The sequence below is a fragment of the Furipterus horrens genome, unplaced genomic scaffold (genome assembly GCF_987537825.1).
Source record: "Furipterus horrens unplaced genomic scaffold, mFurHor1.1.pri manual_scaffold_10, whole genome shotgun sequence".
In the NCBI taxonomy this organism is placed as follows: domain Eukaryota; kingdom Metazoa; phylum Chordata; class Mammalia; order Chiroptera; family Furipteridae; genus Furipterus; species Furipterus horrens.
The window spans coordinates 493,956-520,314 of NW_028327180.1; the positions used below are offsets into that span (position 1 = coordinate 493,956).

Sequence of the window (26,359 nt, forward strand, 5' to 3'; positions counted from 1 at the left end):
AATCAGGAAAATTACAAGGCAAGGATAATACACTTTGCATTCTTTAATAGCAGAGATTACTATGCTTCTGTTGTGAAAATGGCAAACCTTTCTAACGAGTTTTTCATCAGAAAAAGAAATGAAAGGAAACACACTTTTCTTCCATTTAGGAGTTTAAGACTCATTTTTAAACATTCTGAGAATAACAGTTCTCTAATGCCCGTACAATTGATTTAACCTGCTTATTTTATATCCATCTTATTGATAATATTTGTCTTAAATAACATTCAAAATCAGGTTCAACTGACTTTTAAAAGAAGTTTTATATTCACATTGATGCCAAGTATACTGGTTAATTTTTAAAAATCTTTTTCCTGGTAACAACGTAGTCTGACTAGAGAGGCAGAGAGGCGTGACAGCGTCGGAGGACTGTCCCTCCTCACAGTCTCGGTCCTTCCAGAGGTACCGTGCCAGCCTCTGCTATTAATCATTTTTGTAAAAAAGCATCAATTTTGCATTTTTCTCTGGAGAAAATATCTTAATTCATAATGACGTTTTTCTCGTGGCTGAAACCTTATGTTTAATCGTATTGCTTTTCTCTAAAGCTGAACCAACTCGGGAAACCTGGTTTTGTTTAAGTAGCAAGTCACATGAACAGACACATTGTTGAGGTCACGAGAAATCAGGCCCAGAGGGGTGGGCGGCTCGTTACCTGCCTGCAGACCTAGGCCCCGCCCCCGCAGCTCTGAGGTTTGAGTCTCGCTAAAGCCTTTGTTACCTGGGCCGCAGGGCCGTGTGTCAGGGAGCCTGACAGTCGCTGCCTGGCCTTGTCCACGCCGCTGCGGGGTGGCCGGTGGTGGGGACGCTTTACCAACGTGTGCCTTTGCTCCCTGCAGAGTGGCTTCACCCCGCTGCACATCGCCGCGCACTACGGGAACATCAACGTGGCCACGCTCCTCCTCAACCGCGGGGCCGCGGTGGACTTCACGGCCCGGGTACGCAGGCGAGCGGTCCCCCTCAGACGGCACCGGGGGGAGGGAGACCACCAGGAAGGGCTTCGTTTGCTTTTCCTTCCTGGACCTGAGCCGGAGAGACAGGGTGTTCCTTCCTCTGCGCAGCTCCAGGGCGTCCCCTCAGCCCCGCAGGTGACGACAGGAGGGTGTGGGTTCACATGCGCACGTCATTTGTAGCGGTTAAGCGGGATGTTGGTTCTGACGCCTGTGTGAGCAGTTCGGGGTCGGGTCACACCGCGAACCACGAATGAGCAGGTGCGAGTGAGGAAGCGAGCAGATGATTGAGCCGTTCAGTATGAAAGTGTAAGTGCGTCCACACACGCCTCCCGAGGGTCCCGGCTCACAGCCCGACAGGGAGCTTCTTAAGTGAATTGGGAACTGGCTTACATAGAGAGTCTCACCGAAACACACAGACACCATGTTGTGTCACACGCTGGAGAGAGTCCCTTCAGTGGTGGTTATAAAGCTCAGTAAAGCAAGGAAGGACACGGGGACTCCGGCGCGGCGGGCGGCGGGGGGACAGCTCGCGGCCCTGCAGCCCGTGCGGTCGGGATGCTCGGCGAGACCCGAGAGGACCGGAGGCCGAGGGGCGGGGCGGGGACCGCGTCTGTGCTGCAGGGGGCGTGAGCGGGCCGCGCTCCTGTGGGGCTCCTTTCTGCCCCGGATAGGACGGGCTCAGCAGAAGCGGGTGGCTTGTCCCCGGGGGCAGCTCCTGCAGTTCGTGACTTCGGTCAAGGTCTGACCCAGCCGCATCCACCAGACTTCTGGGAAGACCTGTTGACACACCTGCCATCTCTCTGCGCTCCAGCTACAGAGGCTGCAGAGGAGGACGTTGAAAGTTTTACGTTATGAGAAGAAATGGGTCTCATACCAATAACACAGGACACACTGGTGATGACACAGACTGAACGCAAGGAGCTCGGTGTGGTTGGAGAGGGTGCGGGGGCGCCGAAAGGCCCGGCCAGCATGTGGGTGCCTGCAGAGCGAGGCCGTGCAGGTTTGCACGGACAGACGTCACTGACCGCGAACCAGAGCAGCTGTGGGCTGGAATTAGAAATCTCAGGAGGGCGAGTGTGAAAAGGCAGCGCTGAGGTGGAGAGGGAAGAAAACTCGAGGTGGCGGACAGAGGGCGGAGGAGGGAACGCTGGCGGAAGGAAGATCCGTCACCGCAACTGTGCCGGTGACGCACCGCCCTGGCAGAAAGGAGCCAGGGTTTGGGACAACTTCTGATGAGCGTCCAGGAAGACAGCGGCAAAGCAGGACTGCGTCAGCCCGTCGGGAAGACAGAAATCGTGGCTTCAGAAGAAATGCACAAGTTCTGCACAGACAGTGACTACATCAAGATTGTGAAAGCCTTTGTGACCTTGGTCCCGTCCTCCGTTCTCCGTCCTCCGTTAGGCACAGACAGCGGCTGAGGAACCAGGAGGAGGCTGAGACTCGGGAGGGCGGCCGTGGAAGAATCAGGAAAGGTCGCCGGGAGTACAGACATGTCAGTAGAGGCCAAGGCTGAGACCGTCCACCCCCCCCCCCTCGTTTTCCCACTTGCTGCGTATGGATGTGAGAGTCGGACAGTGAAGAAGGCTGATAGGGAAAAACCGAGTCAATATGGTGTTGGAGACCCAGGACCCCCCGAAAATGGACAAGTGGGTCCCAGAACAAATAATCCTGAAGCGTCGCTGGGGCAGGAGGACAGACAGAAGCTGTCCTGTTGGGAATGTCCTGAGAAGGCGGGGCTCTTTGGGGAAGACAGTGTTGCTGGGAACAGAGAGGCGGCAGGGAGGGAGGAGACCCACGTGAGATGGAGTCACTCTGAAAGAAGCCACAGGCTGCGTCTCTGGGGCTGAGCAGGGACGTGGGGACAGGACCCTGTGCACGTCACCCATTCACGGGGTCGCTGGGAGTCGGGGTGACTCAGCAGCAAAGAGCACACACGTATATAACATGAACATGTAAATGCAATATTTGAACATGTGCAAAAATCATGGCACATAAAGACTCAGGTGTAGATCCTTGCCTAACGATGCTACATGAGAGCCAATAAAATCACTGCAGTTCCTACATGTGGTGTCTATCCTTGGGCGTCTTCTGCCCCGAGGCTGTGCAGTTATCCTCACACTGAATCGTTCTGAAGGTGTCTTTGAGAGTCCCTTCCCCCTGGGGATGGGTAAGTATATTTGCACCCTAGTTTTGAGCATAGACAGCTCTCAGACCCCAGCCTCTCTGGGTGGGCGGGTGTCGGAGGAGGAGGGATGGGCTGTTGCCGTGGGCTCTGCCCCAGACAGACGCTCCGTCTGCTTTCCGTACGCACGGTGCCCGTCTCCGGCTGCAAGAGGCGGGTTTGGTGCCTCTGCTGTAGCTGCTGACATCATTACGCAGCTTTCTCTCATGTTTATTCTCCACTGAGGGGCGTGGGGGTTAGTGTGCTTTCTGGTCCTTATAGTGGGAGCCACTGCAGCGTAGGACCTTGGTCAGGCCGCCTCCTGCGCCCCGTGACACGCGTCCCCGCCCTCACGCCCTGTGCTCTGGCTTTCTCTCCCCTCAGAACGGGATCACCCCTCTGCACGTGGCCTCCAAGAGAGGTAACGCAAACACAGTGAAGCTCCTGCTGGACCGCGGCGGTCAGATCGATGCCAAAACCAGGGTGAGTGTCTGCGCTGCCGCTCCCGCCCGGGGACCTGCGTGTCCTTCCAGCTTTGCCTGACAGGCCAGCCCCTGAGCACGTGAAAGCCTGTGTCTTCAGGAAAACGGCTTTCTTGGGTTTTCCGTAAACCTCAGACCGAAGGTAAAGCTTTCACTGGCAAAGCGGAATCAACACTTTCTCGGGAGGGCCCAGAAAAGCAGAGCATCCTGCGGGATTGTGTTCTCCTCACGGACCCGAGTCTGGTGTGAACTCGGACACATGGTTCCCCGGCGCCTGGTTTCTCCATTCGAAACGCCTCACGTTAATGTCAAAACAGAAACTTCCTGGCTAGTTACAGATGAAGTCGTCAACTCAGGCTTTACTGAGGGCATTACTCGTTTTCCTTTTTTAAACATACTTATTATTTAAATGTGGAGATGGTCTACGTAAGGTTCATGGTTAAAATATTGAAATACGTATCTCAGTGCAAACAATGACAGTGCTCATAAAGGTTAGTGGAGGACGAAGGGAGATCAGTCCATCGGACAAGGGGTCCCCTTGGCACTCGCCATCTGCAGCAATAATTAAAGTAACAACAGCACAGGGTGCCGCTCTGCATACCCACGTGTCTTGTGGCGAACCGCTCGGGAGGTACGCCTGGTTTTCTGGTCGAGGAGCAGGGGCAGGAGCTGCTTTGGGTCAAGAAACACAGCCAGACTTGGGGGACCCTCAGCAAGGTCCTTCCTGCAAAGCGGTGAGAGATGGGCTGTGGGCCAGCGCAGCAGGGAGCCCACCAGCGTCACCCAGAGGCATCCGTGCGACAGCGCAGAGAAGGCTCGAGCCTGGATCTGGGGGGCGGCTGGGTGTCCGGCTCAGGGACCCTGCGAGGTGGGATCAGGAAGAGTGTAGATGAGGCGTATTTATCAGGAGGGAGCAGAGCCTGGGTCGGGCCCTGACTGCAGAGACCCGGAGGCAGGCCACTGAGGTCCTGGGTAAGTGAGGGGTCCCCTAGCTGCCGGGCACCCCCGGCCCCTTGCCTGCTACCTGCCTTCTCAGCCTCTGCCTTTGACCCTCCATTCTCTGCTGACACCTGGAATCACCACGTAACGCGTGTGACTCAGGCTTTAGGTTTTCTCTCACTTTCTGAACTTACACTTCGTTTCGTAACCCCACACGCGTTGCTTCTCGGCCGCGTCGCCCCAAAGACGGACGAGCTCTGGGGAGAGAGGGTGTCGGGGATGGCCCTGGGGGCCCTGTAGATGCCACAGCGTGGGTCCCGCCCCACTGGCGTCTGATGCTGTTTCTGTAACACACGGCACCTTTGAGAAAGAGTCACGTGGTTTGCAGATGGAGACGTTGTGGAAACCTCTGTGTGAGTGTGAGCAAACAGCTCTGCTGGTCCACACGCTTCCGGCAGCATGTTGGGGAAATGCGTGAAAAGAGAGACAATTCGAGGGTGGACGCGGATGGGAGACAGGAAGTGAAGCGCAGTCCTTGGTTCTGCTGGTCGGGCCAGAACAGAGGGCGATGGCGTCATTCCTGGGCTGGTGCCCAGCGAGCAGGCTGCGGAAGGTCAGCAGCCTGCGCCCCGTGGGTGCCCGCGCGCTGTCCCGTCGCCCTTCCCCACTGTCCCCGAGCCGAGAGTGGTTCCGGCACGGTCTGCTGAGTCACCAGGAAACGCTCACTCTCCTTGGGGCGTCCATCAGGGTGACCGCACCTTAAAAGGGCGTGACCCGAGACCCAACCTCGTCTCTCCGGCAGGACGGGCTGACGCCGCTGCACTGCGCGGCCCGGAGCGGACATGACTCGGTGGTGGAGCTGCTGCTGGAGCGTGGCGCGCCTTTGCTGGCCAGGACCAAGGTGAGGGCCCGGGGACGCGCTGCTTCCCTCGTCGCTCGGCATCTGCGTGCCGGGCATGAGGAACGTGTGTCCAGCTTCTACCTCATGTAGAATGAGCAGACTCATGTGGCAGATGTGTTAAACGTATGCCTTCCCGTGCTTCCCGTGTTTTACCTGCTAGTCTTACTGCGGAAGGAAATGGGGGTATGACTGTGCTTTCAGCCCATGAGCATGTGGGTGCGAACGAGGCCACGTGGCACCCGGGCGTCTCCATTTTTATGCCGCTCTGGGACGGGTACAGATTACACGTGAAGTCACCTGCCGGAGCAGCGTAGTCAGCACCACAAGGTGACTCTTCTCGCTGCCAAGCTGAACGTGTGGCCACAGTCACTTTCTCGTGCCTGCCGTCTCTCGCGGGAACACGTCTTCTCATTGAGTTTCTGTCCTAATTTTATATTTTTGTCCTGTAAGCTTACTTATTTAACTTTGAAAAATGAGAGACCTGCCTAGCCAGATAATTGCCAGTGAATTTCCCGCTCTGTGGCGTTCCTGATGCTGACCTCCGAGAAGGGAGGCTAGCGCTCCTGGGGCAGCGTCGGCGATGACAGAAACTACAGGTCGGGGGCCCGTAGGCACCTGACCCACTTCTCCTGACGCTTTTCTAGCTCTTACCTGCCTGCTCCCTGCAAGCCCAGCTGAGGTCTCACGACTGACAACGGGGTTGTAGGTGGCAGAGCAGCGAGGCCACGAGGGGTCCCCTCCTGCCCCTGCTCACCCGCCTGCCCTCCGGCCAGGAGGCAGGAAATCCATGCAGAGAGGACATGAACGTTGGTTCTGTGTCTGGAATTGCATGGGAGTGATTTATGCGTAGTTGTCACCTGTTCTTGTGACGCTGCCACCGCCCCGATGGTCGCAAGGCCCAGCTGAACAGACACATGGGTTGTCCATGAAACGCGTAGTTTGTGTTTTTGCCTAAAGCCGGCGCAGTTATGAAGTTAAACCTCCTCCTGACTCCCCTGCCCGCCAGACATAATCTGGCGCAGTCAGACACCAAGCGGAGCTCCCACCCCGCGCCCGCGGCTGTGCGGAGACCGCGTGTGACCTTGCTGGGCGTCAGAGCCTGGCTCTGAGGCCTAAGGCTGACGCAGCTGGGCCTGTTTGACACGCAGAACGGGCTGTCCCCGCTCCACATGGCCGCACAGGGGGACCACGTGGACTGCGTCAAGCACCTGCTGCAGCACAAGGCGCCCGTGGACGACGTCACGCTGGACTACCTGACGGCCCTGCACGTGGCTGCCCACTGCGGCCACTACCGGGTCACCAAGCTCCTCCTGGACAAGAGAGCCAACCCCAACGCCCGAGCCCTGGTAACGCGGGTCGCCCCGGCGCGGTGGGGCGGGCGGGCCTGGTGGCGGACCGGTGGTGCGGACGTCGGTGTCCCGCAGCGGCGCCCGCCTCCGTCCTGCCCTCGGCCACCATGGCGGGGCTGCGGGCACAGAGGGGTGGACGCGGAAGCCAGGCCATGTGTTCGCGATGAGTGGCTGGCGATAGGAAACCTCGGGCGGGGGTGGGAGCGCAACTTGAAATGGAAAACAGGAGCCGACAGGCAGGGGATGATGCGTAAAGTGAGTTTGTCGCCTCTCAGTCGGGTTGCAACACACACGGGGAAGCTGAGCTTCCGTTGTCCGTGTTTGGAGGAGGCTGTGAGGGTCAGACAGTGCAGGCCGCCATCCCGGGCAGGCTCGCGGGTGGGCTCCCTCCCGGCTGATGAGCCCGCGCATTGCAAGCAGGGAGCTCAGGGCCGCTGCTCCAGGAGGCGTCCTGTGCAAACGTGTGGGGGCGCCGCTCCGCGGCCTGCGCGCCCGGCCTGACGCTGAGCGCACCCCCCGCTCTGCCCCTCTAACCGCGGCCCCGGCAGGAGGTCCCGCACCGGCTCCTGCCGGCTCCTAACTCCTCCACTAAAAGCAGGCCTTCTTCGTGCATGCTTACGGGGCTCATGTCATCACACGCGTCTTCATGCATGTTCACCGTGGCAGGACGTCCTCGGAGTGACCAAGTACTAACTCCCACCTCTGTTGAGAGAATCAGTGTGTGCCTCGTGGCCCGGGAAGCAAGGGTACTTCTAGGGTTACGTGCAGTTACGTGTGTTTCCTCACGGGAGCGAAGGACTCGTTTTCCCCCAGAGCGGCCAGTAAGCTCGTGTAACATTGCGGTTTAATGTCAGAAACCTCTTCAGTGCTGCGGGTACTGCATGTGGCCATCGGCGCCTGGCTTGTACCAGCTCGTGAGCAGGAAAGGACTTAGCAAACAGGGCGAGGAGTTAGCCTGCGCGCGCAGTGAGGCCTCACGCTTTCCTAAGAGCTGTGGGTCTGGAAAGTACTGGCCGCCGATCAGTCCCCACAGCTACCACATAACTATCCCACATGTGGGTCACTGTTCACATAAAAATGCAGAACCTGAACGCAACACGTGGGGTTATGCATGGGGCCCATCAACCAGTCTCCAAAGGGCACCCCAATTCCTACACGTGAGCCGAGTCTGAGACCTTCAAAAGTCTCCACGTCCCTTCGCCTCTGAGAGAGCTCTTCTTCCAGTTACCCCAGAAATTCTCCATACTTTTCCTTAAAATATTCGTGAATCTAATAATCATTTCTTCATAAAATACATTCCATGAACATACTGCATAAACATTTTTAATAGAAGCATAACTTCAATAAGTTAAATAGGAACGTAATGATTTCTGCTAACATATAATACCCTATAAAGTTTTCTAATATAAGAGAACATCAGGATATAAAAAGTTGTCCACGTAAGTAATGACGTGTGCTGATTGGGCAGCACGCTCTCCCTGGAGAAAATGGCAGCAGCGCTGACATTGATTTCAGAGGCCATCACGTCCCCAATTTTTGAGGGGTTCAGCCAGCCGGTTGGCGCGCGTGCCCAGATGTGGCCTCGCGCGGACTGAGCGAGCGTCCCTGCCACGCCGCCAGCATCCCACGGCCGGGCCCCTGGTCTCACTGCCCCTCCGTCCCTGCCCGACAGGCAGGCCCCCGCTGGGGCGCACGCGTGTTTGCTCCGTTGCCCCACGAGCAGGACTCGGCACGGGAGCGGCTGTGACACCAGAGCGGCGCGTGGCGCTTTGCCCGTTCCCACTAACCTGGTTGTCTCCCGTGCAGAACGGCTTTACCCCCCTGCACATTGCCTGCAAGAAAAACCGCATCAAGGTCATGGAGCTGCTGGTGAAATACGGGGCTTCCATCCAGGCTGTGACAGAGGTAGACTGTCCCCGCGCGTCACCGCCCCCGCGCGTGCCCCCTCGGTGCGCCCGCCTGCCCCCAGCCTGCGGGCCAGGGCCGCGCGTGCAGGGGTGCAGCCGGCGTGTGCTCTGTTCCGCAGTCCGGCCTCACGCCTATTCACGTGGCGGCCTTCATGGGCCACCTGAACATTGTGCTGCTGCTGCTGCAGAACGGCGCCTGCCCCGATGTCACTAACATTGTGAGTACGGCTGGGTGCCGGGCCGTCGTGTCTGTCTGTCTGTCTGTCTGTCTGTCGGTGCTTGCACGCCATGTGGTGCCGGGGACTGCAGGGCCCGTCGAGGCCCACGGGGGGAGGGTCCGCCGTAGTGGAGGCTTCGGGGGGACGGGCAAGGCAGAGGGGTCACCTCGGAGCGTATGTCCAGTCAGGACCACGGCGAGTCCGGGCTGTTGATGACCAGAGACTGGCCACACGCGGCTGTTCACGCTGCCAGCCCCGCCTGCTTCAGGGACGTGGGGTTTCCGCTTGTGGACCCCACTTGCCGTTCCATCCCAGCCTGGTTCTGTTGGGAGTGGGGTGGCCTCTCTTACCTGAAGCGGTTCCGTCTCACTGTCACGCACCTGGAGGGATGGCTGCCTTAGCCGCCGGCTTCCTTCCTGCCAGCGAACACTGACACCCCCGATGCCTCACCTCGTCAGAATGGGGGCTTCACTTCCCATGTCTTTCTGTTGCGGTCCTTGTCTCGGGGTCTCTGGACCCTTGAAAGTGGCCGAGGACCCAGTGCCTGCCCTCCCAGCACCCAAAGGATGCCACCAGGGGATGCTCGCCAGACCCCGGGCTGGGGAGGGCTTTGCACAGGCCACAGAGAAGCTCTCCCCCCAAACTGTGCCCACGACTACAGTGAGTCCCAGTCTCAACAGTGCTCGACCCGTGGGGCCGCTGACTTGGGGCGTCTCACTCCCTTTGAGTTGTAAAACAAGGCGCCCCTTTTAGTATCTCCTCCTGCGCTCCATTTCTTTGCATTTTACACCATTTCTGTGCTGGTGTCTGATGCATGGAGAAAATCCACAGGAAATAAGTTTATTTGATGTTAAATATCATGGATTGGCAGTCGGAGCCTAAACCACGTAAAAATTGAAATACGAAGTCCACGTTTATGAATCTCCCTCATTACAGCTTATTGGTTCCACGTCCTCGAGTGTTTGCTGACCTGCACTTTATTAAGGGTCAGCGTAGTTTCACAATGCGCCAGCCTGGGTTTAATTTCCAGCCACGTCTTAGCACTAAGGTGACCTGTGCACACCGGTGGCTTTGAGCAGCGGGCCCTGGACGTTCCCCGGGCTGTGTTTCCCAAGTCTGCGCTCCAGTGCCTGCCGGTCACGGGAGAGACGGGGGGCTGCCGTCAGTCACCGCGTCGTCACCATAGCAGTACCGGTGCACTCCGTGAGAGGCCTCGCTGGCCTTTCCCAAGGTCACCTTTTTTTTGCGGGGAGACTTGTACAAAATCATCCAAGGAAATCGGCGTGAAACGGTGGTGTGCTTCCGTGGAGACTGCACATGCTCTGAAGCGACTGATTTCAAGTCATTCTTCTGCCAAAAAGCCCCGCAGGCCGCAGGTAGATGTTCACACGAAGATAAATACAACATTGACGAAAACATTAAAAAGCTGGACACGTCTTAGGGTCTTGGAAACCTCCACGTTTGGCAGTTGCCATGTTAGACTTGAACTCCCATCTCTTGTCCACGCTCTTTGTTTTATGTTCTCCTAGATGTTTTGTGTGGTGTTATTTTGGTGTGACGTGTCCTGGCGGAAGATGCCGTATAGACGGGGTTCCCGGGTAAAACACGGGACTGCCTCTTACACTTGAATTTCGGGTGTAAAAAAAAAACTTGTGTTTAACCTAAGTACGTCTGAGCACCTGTTGAGACACACTTGAGCTAGAATAATTGTCTGTCACTTGGAATTAAAGGTGAGCAGGCACCTTAGCTTTATCCGCTGCATCTGACAGCTCTGTGTTTGGAGGAGCCCAGCTTCCTGGGGCCTCCCGTTCTCCGGACAAGAGGGTTCAGCTGCGGATGCCCCCTCCCGGGGGGTTAAGTCACCGCGTGACCCTGCCTGCCTGCTGTGTCTGCCTGGAGCTCTGTGTGCTGCCTGAAACCACGTTGCATTTTGGGGGCAATGCCGTCTGTCCTGCTTAAGTGCTTCCGACAGGCGCAGCTGAGCAAAGTCCCCGCAGCTGTCGGCAGAGTCTGTTTTAACACCGAGAACGGGCGTGACGTGTGGCTCCTGCTTCGGACCTGAGCTCACACCCCTCTCGCCGGTCTTGTTTCTGTCTTGGAGTTCACAGCACATGTGAGGGTCACCTGTCACTCTGTCCTTCAGCATGCCCCTTTCCAGATGCTCACAGGTGCGCCACGGCCGTGCCCTCCTCCCGCCCCCAGCCCTGGGTGGCCGCTGACTCACAGGAGCGAAGACCACCCGCAGGCTGTCCCGAGCACAGGCCCTGTCAGCTGGTCCTCCTCACGGCCCATCCATGGGTTCCCGGCTAAGCTCGCTCTGCGTCAGGGAGAAGAATGCCCCCCCAATCTTTACAGTCAATGAACTCAAGACAAAGCAACAGAGTTGAGTAAGATGAGGTGCTGCGCAGTCAGGAAATGGACATGATTGATTAAAGCTGCACACGCCTCATTCATGTCCTCATTTACCCGCACATAGAAACAGGGGAACATGATGTGAGAAGGGCAGGGAACTTCACAGCAGACGTCAGTCCCCCCGAAGTCATTAAATAAGAATCTCACAAGACCACGGGTGGAAGGGAAAGACCATATCCGTCCATGTATGTAACTTTCCCTTGAATATAACATTTAATACTTTACATTAGGTTTTATATATAACCATTGGTTTCAAATGTGTAAACACCACAAAGATAACCTAAGTATCAAATACAAGTATTGGAAATAGTAAGACTAATATTGGAAACATTTTACATTTTGAAAACCCCTTACTGACTCCTGAGGCTTCTGACTTAACTTCTGTCAAGGAAATCCATTTTTGTCTCTATTTCTATCAAAATTAGTACAATTGCTATACTTTTATAAGACCTGGCAATAGAGTAAAGATTTGAGGTTTTCTTAAAAAAAAAAATGTAGATCTTAGCTTCATTAGAGACAGACTTGAAGTAACATTGAAAACAAGTTAGAGAGGAGAAGTGCTGCCGCATCCAGAGTCTGAAGACAAATGCAGCTGTCCCAATAACATGTCATTTTGTAACACAATTTACTCCTGGTACATTTGCTTTACAAAAGTCAAAACATACCATCAGAAAAGGAAGCCACTGGAGAATAAATGAGTCATCAATAAAAGGACAAAATTAGAGTAGACGTCCAGTTTAGTGCTTTCAAAGCTGACTCATTTGAAATGAATTTCTCAAAACTTTATAAAGCTTGGCGTCTCTGAATACTGAGAATAAAACCTAAAGTTCTTGGGCAAGGGACGAGAAGAAGTGATTGCCTGGGATTCTTCAGAAGTACCCAATGACAATAACCCACGTCAGGGCCAGTTTGGTTTACTGGGAGTGGCTTCCCCGCTTGGTGGGACTCAGCCTTGTTTTCCAGGCGGTCGTGACTAACAACAGCACTAACTCTCAGTCCAGCGCGGCGTCTTCTATTCACTGATCAGCCGTCTGAGGGAATGAACCTCTGCCTTGTCCAACACGACCTGTGGATCTAAAATATGCTGATTGGACAGCGACAGAGCCCTGTGTGTGGACTCAGTAATTAACAGGCTTCCCAGTGAGCGAACTCTCTAATGTCTAAGCCACCACCTCCGGGCGGCAGGACGGTTGATGGCCCCGGAGCCGCGGGAGGCCCGACGCCCAGGCCTCCCGCCCTGCACACGGCCCCACTGCCCGCTGCTCTCCTCGCCTCCCGGCAGTTTCTCATATAACCTCTGTCATTAAATAGGCTCATTAATAAAGTCAGGGGACCTCCTGGGCGGATCAGGTTTTGTACAAACAGTCCCTGTCTGGTCTTATACCACAGGGACAAATCAGATGAAAAGTTGTTGATTTCAGAAATAAATTTTGAATTCTGGAAAGGAACAACTTAAGTAGGGTGCAAAGGACGCGATTTGGGGGTATGTGGACCTGACCTTCAGCCGCTAGACTTTGTCACTGACATGCGATCACGCGGTGACCACATGGCTGAGTGTGACGAAGGCAGCTTTTAGGTGGGAGAACGAAAGCATCATTCACCAGCGTTGAGTTCCGCCAGGGTGACTGCAGCCTTCAGCCTCGCGGTATCCCGGATGTTTGGGCCGTAAGTTCATTGGTTCGTTATGGGCTGAAAAGAATAAGTTTGTTTTATTTTTAGGAAGATGGGGAAGACACAGCCGTATTTTTCCCGACTGACCGGTAACGGCGTAATTGTGTTTCCCACGATTCCTAAGCCTTGGTTCTGTTGCTGAGTTTCACAAACAGGCGCGTCGGCCCCCTGCCAGCAGAGCGGGGCTCACCGGCTTCTCCGCACTCTTGTCTCCGGCAGCGCGGGGAGACGGCGCTGCACATGGCGGCCCGGGCGGGCCAGGTGGAGGTCGTGCGCTGCTTGCTGCGGAACGGCGCCCTGGTCGACGCCAGAGCTCGGGTAGGTGCCTCATTGGGGCCCCGCCTTCTGGGGGGCAGAGGGGTACCTCGCAGTAACCGCTTCTCAGGCAGAGAGGAGGCACGCGATGAATACACACAGTGGGAGGTGTACCCCAATTTCAGAAACGTTTGAGCCCCATGCAAGGGACGTTGGTCAGGAAATGAGCCCCCGTCTGCCTGGCCCGGCCAGTGGCTCCCGGCACACGTCCCCACATGCATGTCCTCTGAGAATGCCCTCTTGACCTCACACCACTGCTCTGCCCCTCGGTGTCTCTTGGGGGGACGGTCAGAAGCAGCCCTGTTTTGCTGGGCAGTGGGGTGTCGGGCTGCAGCTGCCCCGGCCGCGCCCAGCAAGGGTTCTCCTCGGCCAGGGTCCTCCGTGGACGCGCTGAGAGGCCTGGCCGCCTTGTGGCCCGCGCTTGCTCAAAGTGCCATGCTCTGCGGGCACAGTGGGGCGTCCGGCACCTGCCCTAGGGACTGAGGGATCCCAGGGCCGCTGGGCTTATGCTCCCCTGAAACTTCATTCACTGCAACTTGAGTGGCTGCCAGTCACGGTGGTCCCCAGGGGTCCTGTGAGCTGCAAACGACCGGCAGAAAAACAGATCAAAGCTTCAAACCTTTCAGTCTCGTGGCAAAGGAGTCGGCGCTTGGCATGTGCCCCTAACCTGGAGACGGTGGCCCGTGGCGCTGACATGGCCTGGCCAGTGCGCTCACGGGGGAATTCCTGCCCCTCTTCTGGGGAGCTCTTCCAAGCTCTTCCTGGGCGTACGCTGCTGTCCTTTCCTGTTCTCTCCTTGGCTGGAGCGAGCGTCAGGGCGGGGCTGTGAATTCAGGGAAACAGGTGACTTGGGGGAAGGGCATGGCCACAGATGTGTGCCGTCCTCCCTCTTCCACTTTCAGGAGTGACTGAACCAGAAGCTGCAGAAAGCGGGCGGGACAGCGGGTTTCGTGTTTTTCTGAGAAGCGCTGTCACGCTCCATGACCCGAGAGCCCAGGAGGGACGGCTGATGGTTCAGCTGTGTCCTCGGCTGCCCGGCCGGCCCATCCCCACCCCCACCCCCAGCCGGGCCATGCCCAGGGCCCCCGTCACATCCTGAGGAGGGAGCCGAGGCATGGTGTCCACAGCCGCTGTCCTCCGGGTCCCTGTTTCTGACCTGGGCTTGTTTTGTACCCACCAGCCTTGGTAACGGTCAGGCCCCCGTTTCTCTGCGTTTAGAGGTGTGTCTGTCCCCTCCCCAAGCAGGTCGCCTGGCCTGCAGTGTCCCAGGGGCCGCCTGCCTCTTCCCGCAGGTCAGGCAGGCAGACAGGTGTCCTCAGAGTCCAAGGCCTGGATTCGAGTCCTGTGTACGTGGCTGAGGGACGGGGACAGTCCTGGGGACTCAGCGATCCCGCTTACCCTCTCTTCTCCCGGAAAAGTGTCTCACAGGACCTCTCACGCCCTCCTCCCAGCTCTGCTGAGGGATGGACCGGTGCGCCTCACACAGGACGCTCACGGCAGCAGCTTCCTGTGAAACTCCAGCTCTGCCCACGCCTCCCACCCTCAGATGCGCTCCGTGCCGCGCCGCGTCCCCCGGGGCCCCCCGTGGCGCATCTTCTTACAGCTGGAAGGTGCCCCGTGTCTCAGGAACAGCTCCCCCTGCTGTTATCCCTCCGTCTGGGTCTGGCCCCGCGTCCCCTTCCTCCCTGTGCCCGTGACGTGCCCTTGGGCCATCTGTGCTGGCTGCCGCCTCCCATCGTGGAGGTGACGTGCGCTGTACCACGCTCTCCCCAGGGAGCGGTTCAGCCTGGTTCTCTTCACATGGAAACCGTTTTCCCGACTGCGCCTTAGAGTCAGGTGGTTTCTCGGGCCTCAGATTGTCCTGCGGCCTCTCCCACAGCGCAGTCCTCCGTGCCTTCTCGGGGAAGCGTGTGGCTGAGCAGTGGCCCCGTTTCCTTCTGGCCAGCGCTGCAGTTCTCACCGGATGCCAGTCCCAGGCCTTTCCACCCTGTGTCCCAGAACATGTATAAGAATCGGTGACAATGTCTTCTTTATCCGCCGTCTCTCCTTGGGGGCACGGCTGGCCTTTGTGTCCTCGGCTTGCTGAGTGGGGAGAGAGCCAGGTCTCCCAGAATCCTTTGCTTTTCCCCTTGACATTGTTCCCAGAATAAGCTCTCTCAGTGACAGATTCTGGAGGGGAATCTGGGCTTGAGGGCTTCTGGACTAGATTTCTTTCTGATTCAGAACCAAGAGCGGGTTTATATTTAAATGTCAATGAGGGCTGAAGCCTGGCCTTTGGGTGTGTCTAGAAAACAGTGACCGAGTTGATGGAAGTACATGCTTTAAAACATCTCAGGCTGATTTTGCAACCACACAGGTTCCTTCTGTAGCAAAATGTAAAGCAAGCCAGAGTAGCAGTGATTTCCTGTGCAGGGGGGCGCCTGCAGCGTCCGAGAAAACGCTAGAAGCTGCTGCAGGGGTGCCGCCGCTGTGGCATCTGGCTGCGCCAGCGCTGACGTCCGCCTTGCCTTGAGTTGCAGGAGGAGCAGACGCCCCTGCACATCGCCTCGCGCCTGGGGAAGACGGAGATCGTGCAGCTGCTCCTGCAGCACATGGCGCACCCCGACGCGGCCACCAGCAACGGCTACACGCCCCTGCACATCTCCGCCCGGGAGGGCCAGGCCGACGTGGCCTCCGTGCTCCTGGAAGCGGGGGCCGCCCACTCCTCAGCCACCAAGGTAAGGGCGGCCCCGTGACCGCGGGAGGCGCCGCGCCCGCCCTCTGCTCTGAGACACGGAGCCGGTGTCTTTCAGGCCTGGGAGTTCCTTCTCCTGAGGGTTTTAGATTCATCGTCCGGACGTGAAGGGGCGCTGGGAGGTCCGGTGTCGCTCCTGCACTGGGAATGCTGGATTCCGTTCTCCTCATTCGTGTGAGGGCACCTCCCCGCTCCCATTACAAACTCCAGAATGTGCTCCCAGAGGAGAAAACAAGACGCTCAGATACGCTGAGCTGGCCCGGCTGCGAGGACGAGGCGGTGCGCTGGGTTGGCGGCCCTGTTTGTCTGAGTTTAGCGCCACCTGGACATTCACAGGGCTTCGTTCTGCATTTTCCCAACGCCGGTGCCTGCGGCCGCCCCATTTCTGTGCTCCAGGCTCTCCAGGCTACACGTCTGTGTAGGGAAGTGGGGTGCCAGCTTGAGCAGCTTTTTGTTTTATCACTTAGTTTGCTATTTCTGCTGAAAATACAAATCACCAAAAATTGTTTTTTTTTTTTTTGTTTTTTTTTACTGTGGCCATTGAAATGTCCTAAAATGTAAATGAAAAGTGTGGAATTCCGGTTTTGGAGAAGAACAGGGGGAAGGATCGGGGGGGGGGGGGGGCTGCCGTTGTCTCCGCCTCACTCACTTCATAGGCAAAAAAAAAGGCCTTTTTCCACCCAAATCGGAGCTGTTTCCTGACCCCGGGGGCTTGTGCAGGCCCCCTGCAAAGTCGCGTTTCAGGCTCTCCGCGCTCGGCATGCAGTTCCTGCCGTTCAGTCTGCGAGGCCAGATTGGGTGGTGAGCGCCACGTGTGCTCTGCCCGCGCCCCGCGGATGGCGAGCGGCTTTCACGCTGCGGCGCCTACACACGGACAGCCGGCCCCGTCTGCCTCCCGCGCTCCTGAGCAGCAGGGCCGGGTCCGTGGTCGGGAGGGTGAGCGCCTCTGCCCCGCTGTTCGCATTTCAGAAAGGCTTCACCCCGCTGCACGTGGCCGCCAAGTATGGGAGCTTGGACGTGGCGAGGCTGCTGCTGCACCGGCGCGTGGCAGCCGACTCCCCGGGGAAGGTACCGCCAGGGCGGGTGGGCGGGGTGGGGCCCCCAGACCTTTGTCCCCCGTGGTCCCATGATGGGTCCCTGCATGGGCGTCTGCTAGTTGTCACAGAGCGCCCCGGCCTCGCTGTCCCCTCAGCCGGCATCGCCGGGTTTAGCTGAGCTTCCCGTGTGCCGTGTGCCTGGGCTCCTTCATTCCTGTTCACAACATGAACGTGTGAACGAATGTATGAACTTGATTGGCGATCGATTCTGGTCCCCAGGCCCCTGGCCGCTTCAGGGTAGCCAACGTCACATACTGACCAGGGGCCTGCCCCGCCCTTTGCAGAATGGCCTGACCCCGCTGCACGTGGCCGCCCACTATGACAACCAGGAGGTGGCCCTGCTGCTGCTGGAGAAGGGGGCGTCCCCTCACGCCACCGCCAAGGTGAGGGCGCGGGGGGGGCTGCTGGCGTGGGCCGGGGTGGAGTCACCCCCAGCCCCCTGGTGGCATCTGAGCGAGGAAGGCGCGCAGTGACCGCACACTAGCAGGAGGCTCTAGCAGCCCGGGTTCCGTCTCGCTCTGCCGCGTGCGGTGAACGCCCCGTCTGACGTGCAACGGCTCTGTTCCCAGGGCAGAGCGCCAGGGCGCCCTTGGCCGATGACCATCAGTCCCGATCTGTCACCTCCACAGATAGAGCCCTGAAATCTGGTCCTGCCAGGCCCGCTGAAGGGGTGGGGAAGCTTAGCTTGGGAGAGGGGGGCAAAGGGAGGGGTGATGCCCCTCTGGCACCAAGGGGGGCCGTGTGCAGAGGAGCCGGGTGGTCCCCTCGTGTTGCTCCTGAGGATGGAGCCAGCGTGCTAAAGGGCGGATGCGAAGGCCCGGGCTTCCTCCACCTCCGGTGCACATGGTGCCAGTGACATTGGCTGTAAAGGTCCGGGAGCTGTTGGGGACACTTGTCCTCGACTCTGCTCGCTGCTAGCGGTCCCCCCAGAGTTCTGTGTCAGCCGTCGCTGAGCTGGCCGTGGGCCTCGGGTCTGTGTTTCAGAATGGCTACACCCCCTTACACATCGCTGCCAAGAAGAACCAGATGCAGATCGCCTCCACACTCCTCAGCTACGGAGCAGAGACCAACGTCGTCACCAAGCAGGGCGTGACGCCGCTGCACCTGGCCTCCCAGGAGGGGCATGCGGACATGGTCACCTTGCTCCTGGAGAAGGGCGCCGACGTCCACACGTCGACCAAGGTGCTTCCTCTGCATTTGCCTCTGGCTTCAGCCGAGTGTAGGGAGGAGCCGGCGATGGGCCGGCGGGGTGCCTTACGGTCCAGGGCAGCAGGGGAGGCTGTGAGGCTGGGGCGTGCGGGGCCAGGACGGGCTCACAGGCCCGGGGCGCGTTCCTGCCATCTGCCTGCCCTGCCGGTGAGCGTCAGCTGCGTCTCTCGGGGACCTTCTTCTCTGCCCTGCAGACACCCTGTCCGAGGAGCCACCCTGTGGCGCCCTGTAACTGATGTCACTGTGGTTCAGGTAGTCGGTCCCCATGGCTGTATAATAACGAAAGGAAAGGAAAAAGCCCCAGCTCCAAATAAAAAGCCTCTTCTCCATCCACTTGGAGAACGCTCTCCGCTCTGTGGGTATCGGTTTCTGAAAGGAGCGTGTGGCTAGAGATCATGGCTTTGGGGGACGCGGCTTAGCTTCCTTAGCCTCCCCTGACAGCAGAGTCAGGCCCGCCGACTGTAACTGGGTGTGAGCTGGGGGTGCAGGGGCCTTGGCCCATGGCGGGTGGGCAAGGGGGGTTCAGGCCCAGGGACACGGCTCGGACAGGCCGAGCTGGGAGAGAGCTGTCAGGGTGGGAGCTCTGGGCTCTGATGTGACCGGCACTCAGGGCGCCCGTGAGGCCGACAGGGGGCCGAGGTGTGGAGACGCTCCCCAAGTTTCCAGCTCCTGGATGGGAGCTGCTTGCCCAGGGGGTGAGGCTGCAGGACCTGCAGAGGCCAAAGGAGCCCCTGCCCCGCGTCTCGGTGGCCTCATCCTTTACCGATTCTGAGCTGTGCTTCAATTGCATATTTGATGAAGTAAACTCATCACTTGGCACATGCAGGCCAAGCGTTTTACGTACAAATGGCCAGTGTATGATGCTGTACACAAATGAGGGGGTGTAACTTTTTACGTAGTCTTTAGAAGATTCCAGAAAACAGCATACTGTCTTGGTGCTGGAGGAAACGGTTCTGAACTCACTTCCTGAAACGCTACAGTTTTTATGTAGACAGGATGTCTTCCTGATGAAAATGCAGAGGATCGCTCTGCTGACACAGAGTGGAAGCCGCGGTCGGTTGATCCCCTGTGTGAGTGACTGAATGGACTCGGCAGGAGGCGCAGACGGGTTTGAAATGACTGTGGTTTGGCGGCTTATCCGCTGGGTTATTTTAAAGTCTCAGATCGCGATATAAGTGCCCAGCATAGAAACTGTGATTTGCTGAAAGTGTCGATGAACAGACTGTCTTGGGTGAAAAGTTCCGGTAACTGGGACAGTTTGTCTTCAGTCTCAAAAGATGCAGTTTCCGGGGAGAGGCTGTGACTGACAATGTTTTTGAGCTGGAATGTTAGAGACGGCGCAGCGCCTCCTTGCTCTGACGCAGCCCCGCTCCCGTCCTCTCCGCAGAGTGGACTCACCGCCCTGCACCTGGCAGCCCAGGAGGACAGAGTGAATGTTGCCGGCATTCTCACCAAACACGGGGCCGGCCAGGACGCCCACACGAAGGTACGGGGCCCGGTGTCGCTGTCGTGGGTAAGGTGACTCCCAGCAGCCCCTGCGGCCACCAAGTCCACGTCCTCCTCCTCGGAAGTCCATCTGGGTGACCGCCGATGCTCCTGCTCGCACGCCTGGCCTGGGTCTCCATTCTGCTGGAGCCCGGTCCAGGCGGACGGGGGACAGAGCCCGTGCTGCGGGCCGAGGCCGCCCGCACCCCGTCACCCAGCTGGTCTCTCGCCTGCTCATTCCCCCGCACCCTGCAGACGTGGCCTTGCCCTGGCTCTGCTGACCTCTGCCTGCGCCGCACCCTCCCCGGCCTCATCTCTCCTCCCTGTTTTCTGGTCCCACCACCTAGGCCTCTGTCTCAGCTCTTTGTCAGGTCGCGTCCCGCACATGCTCGGTCTGGGTCCCTCCACGGGCGTGAAGCCCACGTTCCCAGATCTGCTCCCTGTGCTGTGTCCACGGGACGCACACGCCTGCTCAGTAACCTTTGTCCAGCCAGCGGAGGGTCTGCGGTTTACCCAGTGCAGCGGTCACTTGCTTGTGCCTTGTTTCGACAGCTCGGGTACACGCCTCTGATCGTGGCCTGTCACTACGGAAACGTGAAGATGGTCAACTTCCTTCTGAAGCAGGGCGCGGACGTGAACGCCAAAACCAAGGTACGCGCCGTCCTCGCTTCACTGCGGCAGCAGAGGCGTGGCCGCGCGGACACTCCGTTCGCTCACTGTGCACGCGTGGGCTTCGCTGTGTAGCTCTGCAGTGGTGCGTACACTGGTGTTGGCCTCGGTGTGAGACTTTTCCTTCCGATGACCTCTGAGAGCCATGGCTGTGGAGCTTCCGTTGGGAAGGGAAGGCAGCCGGCACAGGCCCGCACGTCACTGCAGGGCACATGGGTCCCCGCTGGGACGTGTCGCCTTCTGGCCCCAGACCCTGCCTGGCCCCCACTGGTTCTCCCGGGGGTGGTGGACGGGCCTCGTCAGCACAGCGAGGGCAGAACGTGACACATGCCTCAGGGCCTCCGAGGGTTTCAGGGAGGGAGATGCACCGTGTAACTCCCACCACCGTGCATGGTGCCCCTCCGCCCCCGAGAGACACATGATACATGTCGGGGTGCAGGTGCGGGTGTCAGAAGCCCCCAGTTGCAGCTCTGCAAGTGGCCATCGGTGCTCGGACCTCACTGTAGTGCCGCTCAGCGGGTAGGGAGTTTGGAAGTCGGTCTCTTTATTTCCTCTTAGAATCAGAAACAAGTCCTGGCTGTACATCAGCATGAGCAAATAGTTATTTTTTACGTTAGAAGCACTATCAACATGGGAGGTTTGGAACATTTAGTCTGATGCCAACAAGAGGGGCCGCTGCCTGGTCTCGCGCAGCTCGTGTGTCCTCCTGAAATGGACTTGGAGACGCATTGGAGAGCCCGTCTGGGTTCCCGGTGTCCGCGGCTGGCTCTGTGTTTGCTGAGTCAGCTTGCGCACGGACGGCCTCATGGGTGTTGACACGCCCCTGAGAGGCGACACGCAGCGGGGCACCGAGGCTTTGCAGGGCCACACGTGGTATTGACCCGTGTTCTGATGTTAACCATTGAGTGGTTGTGACTCTGGGAAGCCAGAGATTCTACCTGATAAACGACTCTCTTCCCAGGGTTTGAGCTGCACGCAAATGACCATTTGGTTGAGAGAAAAATCTAATTTGAACTTTTCAGGTTGTGTTTTTTTAAATGAACTATGTAGATTTTATTTGCTTTTGGAAGCAAATATATCTGATGTATCTTCAGTGGATAGATACACACCTCAAAGGCTGTTCTTTTAATAAACTTTAAGACTTTTTTTCACATAGAATGATATTTTTGTAGAAGGAATTGTTTTCTTTCTCACGTCTCATGGGTAACCATAGTTACTGAAATTGTTTTGTTGCTATGAAAATATAAAACTCAGTACTGCCTTTACTACTCAAACCTTTATGACTTGGTGTAAAAATCTGGTAAAGCAGACTAGTTTTATGGGACTATTCGTTGCTTAAAGTTAGGATGAAACCCGGTAACATCCACTTGAGGCACGTAGCGTGGATTGATTATTGATCGTTTGCAAAGAGGGTTCAAAACTTCAGCATGTAAGAGGGCGTTCTCTTTGCGAAATCTGTTATAAAGATCGTGGGCTCTCAGAGAGGAAGACGTCGATGCTTGCTAGCATTTTCCTCTGACTGCAGATAAACTAAAGACAAGTTGCATGGATGGGGCATACTGGATCCTTCAGGGAGCTTGATGCGGGGGCTGTTTGCATTTTGCAGATGAGCCAGTAGGGGTTAGAGGTTCTGGTTATGGGCAGAAGCCCTGGGGCTGGATCTCCCAGCAGGATGGGTGAGGTCAAGGAGGGAGCTTCAGCCAAACCTCCTGCAGGTGTCGGGGACAGGCTCTCCCTGTCTTTCCTGCTGCTGCAGAATCTCTGGGTGCTGCTCCTCCTCGGGGCGCGTTGCCTCTCGGCACCCGTTTCCATGTGAACCGCTCGGAATACAGGAATAGAGAGAACGGAGCCGGCCAGTCTCCTTAGTTTAGGGGCAGAAGGAGTGTGGGTGTGTTTGCTGCTGAGAACAGGGCCCCTGGGGGTCGCCCCATGAACAGCGTTCTCAGAAGTAAGACGAGGCCTCTGCACATGGCTAACCGTGTTCTCCTTCTCCCTCCGCTCCTCGCCCGGCACCCACAGAGCGGCTACACGCCCCTGCACCAGGCCGCCCAGCAGGGCCACACACACGTCATCAACGTGCTGCTGCAGCGCGGAGCGCGCCCCGACGCCACCACTACGGTGAGCCCCTTGCCCACGCTGCTGGTTCTTCCGCCTGCACCCCATCCCTCCACCTGCCCCCTTGTCCCTCCGCCTGCGCCCTGTCCCTCCTGTCTGTGCTTCCCTTGCTGCTGCTGAGTTGGTGGAGACCCCGTGAATGGGTGACAGGCGCTGGGTCATGTCCTCACAGCCCTGCTCAGCCCCGGAGACGCAGCCTGTGGCTTCTTCCAGGGAGTGACTCCATCTCACGTGGGTCTCCTCCCTCCCTGCCGCCTCTCTGTTCCCAGAGAGCCCTGCCTTCTCACGATGGACAGCTTCCCTCTGTCCTTCTGCCCCAGCCCTTCGGGAGGCTTCAGGCTGTGCGGGGTGCTACGGTGCCCACCCCCTGCAGAAATGAGCCCCTGCCCTCAGGGCCCAGCGCTGGCCTGGTGCAGCCTTGGTGGGTGGGGGTGGGCTGGCGGGGAGGGCGCAGCCGGAACTGGGCCTGGCTCAGGCTGCTGGGCCCGGGGCCCAGGCACCTCCGGCACAGTTTCTGGGGAGCCATTGAAATGTAAACTAAGAGGTGTGGTTCACCCCGGTCCCCAGTGGCCTGCACAGAGCCTAGCTGCTGGCAGGCGGTGTTTGGGGCCCTGAGAGTCCTCCCCCACCCCGCGCCCCCCGCAGCTGTGCTGAGTGTGCTTCAGGCTCCTGGAGGGGGGGGCCTGGCCCCGCTGGGGGCTGCACTGGCCGCAGAGCTGAGCAGCCAGGGGTTAAAGCTCCGAATGCTTCTCATTGGGAGGGGCGGGCAGATGCCGCTTGTTGTGTTTCCATGGTGACCTTAGCTGCAGTCTGGAGAAGTTACCCAGACACAGGCAGATGTACTGGTGAAAACTAGTGATTCCTCTGCTGCGCCTGGCCTTGGGGGAGGGCCGGCTGCCAGCGGTGAGCTCACTGGCTCCCCCCCCCCCCCAGAATGGCAACACAGCCCTGGCCATCGCGAAGCGGCTGGGCTACATCTCCGTGGTGGACACCCTGAAAGTCGTGACGGAGGAGGTTACCACCAGCACCACGGTGAGTGGGTGGGGCCCCAGGTCTCCCTCCTGCGCTTCGGCTTTGGGGTCACAGGCGCCTCCCCTGAAGGGTGGCCCGCGCGTCAGGTCTGACCTCCTTTTGGGGAATCTGTGGCGAATGCGCCCTGCGGTCCGCAGCTGTGGGCGCGCTGACGCACGGTCCGGGCCGCGCTTCCTGACTTCTCAGCGGTGGGTGCGCAGAGGGAGTGTGGTGGCAGAAGGCCTGGCCCCGGCTCCCCTCCCCTACGCCGTGCTTGCTGCCACCCACTTCCACCGGCTGCCCGCCCTGTGGCAGGACGGGTCCCATGGACGCGAACTCACTCTCTGAGCGAGGCCACGCAGCTTCTGAAAGGCGCAGCCCCTGGGGTGCTCTGGGCAGGGCGGAAGCCGTCCTGCCAGAATGAGGACAACTCCTCACTTCCTTTCCACCTCCGATTATTTTTTATTCAAAAAGAAAGTGGGATGCACCCAGGGGGGCCCGGTCTGTGTCTGGAGAGGGCGTCTGCCGCTCTGCGTGGGCTGGGCTCAGGGGACGAGCGGCAGGGGCTCTGCCCAGGCCTGGCAGGGTGCCGGCGCGGCATGGACAGTGAGCACTCCAGTGGCCCTGGGCTCTCCCCGCAAAGCTGGGGCCTCTCCTGGGCCTGGTGCCACTCTTTCCACTGACTTCTTAGACTTTTCGGAAGCTTGGATTCCGTGGATGCAGCTCAGTGGCTCGTCTGTGAAAGAGACATGGGGACGGCGGAGCACTAGGTGCTCTTGAGGGACAATGTCATTAAAGCCAGCAAGTCCCAAGCCTGAGTGAGGGGCTGGCATGCGGCGCGGACCGGGAGGGCGTGCAGTCCCGGAACTGAATAAGGGAACCTCCTCCTTCCTGTCTGTGGGTCCCCTCGCTGTGCACGGCCTCTCTGTGGGCGCCCGTTTTCATCCCTCCGTCCCCACACAGCAGTGTTGGTGACGGTGTTCAGCACGATGACTGATCCTCATTAGTTACCAGTGTGCCAGGCACTGAGGGTGCCCCTGCTATTCGAATTCAGTTTGTCGTGTCCCAGAGTCCGTGTTCTTGACCCGCTCACGTAACAGACAGAGCGTGGCTTTGCTAGGAGTAGCCTAACAGCGATTTTGTGGAAAAAAAAAACAACAACTTTTCACCTGATTTCCAATTAAAAAAAATCCTCTCAAGTGGTGCCTTTCATTGATTTTCACGGAAGCATCATTTTCTAAAGTCCGCGGATTCACTGGAGGTACCTTGGAGCGCCTCCCTGGCGACAGGCAGACCGCACAGACTATTGAGTCACTGCGCAGGATTAATGAAGTTCACTTCAGGGTCCTCACCACTTAAATGGAATAGTGGAACTACAACCACACGGTCTGCATGCAAACCTCACGTCGTGGGGGGGCCGCAGGACGAGCACTGGAGCCTCCGCGGGGTCCCCCCCAGCGGAGGTGAAGCAGGAACCCGCCGCGGGGCAGGGGAGGCCGGGCCCTGCCATCTGTGGGCCGAACGCCCTGCCCTGAGCCGGGCCGCGTGCCACCCCTGAGCCATCAGCCGTAGTCCACTTAGTTGTGATTTGCATGATTTTAAAGCGACCGTACTGTGTGGTGCGCATGATAGTCGACAGGTAGCGCATACGCTGCTGAACAAGCCACGGAAGTGAGATGACATCCGTCACTGAAGCCCCGGGAGTTCTGGCATCAGCCGCCGAGAAAATGGAACCAAACGTCTGAAGATCTGACGGAGCGGCGAGTGGAAACGGCCCCGTGAGGCCTCGGGAGGGGACGCCCCAGCAGGGCCCTGTCCTGGGGAGCCGGCTCCGCGCCCGGGGGCCCCGGCAACACTCCTTAAACTCTTCCGATCACATTAATGCGCAGCTGGAGTCAGCGCCCCGAACGTGGGACGGGTGGCCCCGATCCGTGGGGGACTTGTCCGTGAGCGGGGCTGACTGCGCGGCACGTCACGGCGGCCTGTTCGTTCCTTCTGCCAGCGCACGCGCAGCGGCTCCCCGGGGCCATGGGTGGGCGCTGGGTGGGCGCGGCTGGCCGCCTCCTCCGTGTGACGGTCCTTATGGCCGTTGCTGAAGGGTTGATTTCGCAAGTGGGAGCTCAGACCGCCGAACTCCCCCTTGCGCGGCGGCAGGGGCACAGGAGGAGGAAGCAGGTGGCTCCCTGGGGCCCCCGGGCCTGATGTGGGGCCTGGGCGCCTGCGGGCTCCACGGAGCTCCTGCCTGAGCGCTAACGGTTTTCCTTCCTGCAGACGATCACGGAGAAACACAAGCTGAATGTTCCGGAGACGATGACGGAGGTCCTCGACGTCTCCGACGAAGAGGGTGAGATGCTGCTTCCAGGGAGGCCGCCCTGCCTGCCTCTGGGGCGGGCGGGCAGTGGGCGCGGGCGACCGCGTGCACCTTTCGCGCCACGTTTGCGGCTTTGTCTCCACACACTGGCTTTTGCCCGTTGGGGAAGGAGGGTTCTGATCAGTATGTTTGCACCTGGTGGTGTTATCCTTACTGTCTTATGAAATCACAGCCCTGGGAAGGAAGAAGAGCAGGAAATCAACCACCTGTTAAAATAGCCACCTGATAGTGCAGTTCTTAACGCGGGCCGTAATTGTGTTAAATCCCTTTTTATTACTGTGCCTTAACTGGAAGGGTCTTGAGTAGACGCTGCCGTGGGATATG

General features: G+C 58.4%; 1 protein-coding gene across 1 annotated transcript in view; it reads left to right on the forward strand.

Moving 5' to 3' along the window:
* ANK2 (ankyrin 2) overlaps nt 1–26,359 on the forward strand; it is a 97,034-nt gene that overhangs the window by 17,726 nt on the left and 52,949 nt on the right. Inside the window, exons 8-23 of the mRNA XM_090289360.1 lie at nt 876–974; nt 3,535–3,633; nt 5,374–5,472; nt 6,621–6,818; nt 8,628–8,726; nt 8,848–8,946; nt 13,249–13,347; nt 15,864–16,061; nt 17,048–17,146; nt 17,460–17,558; nt 18,160–18,357; nt 19,772–19,870; nt 20,422–20,520; nt 22,558–22,656; nt 23,587–23,685; nt 25,936–26,008. Of these exons, the coding sequence (XP_090145486.1) occupies nt 876–974; nt 3,535–3,633; nt 5,374–5,472; nt 6,621–6,818; nt 8,628–8,726; nt 8,848–8,946; nt 13,249–13,347; nt 15,864–16,061; nt 17,048–17,146; nt 17,460–17,558; nt 18,160–18,357; nt 19,772–19,870; nt 20,422–20,520; nt 22,558–22,656; nt 23,587–23,685; nt 25,936–26,008 (1,855 nt within the window). The remainder of the gene's footprint in view (nt 1–875; nt 975–3,534; nt 3,634–5,373; nt 5,473–6,620; nt 6,819–8,627; nt 8,727–8,847; nt 8,947–13,248; nt 13,348–15,863; nt 16,062–17,047; nt 17,147–17,459; nt 17,559–18,159; nt 18,358–19,771; nt 19,871–20,421; nt 20,521–22,557; nt 22,657–23,586; nt 23,686–25,935; nt 26,009–26,359) is intronic.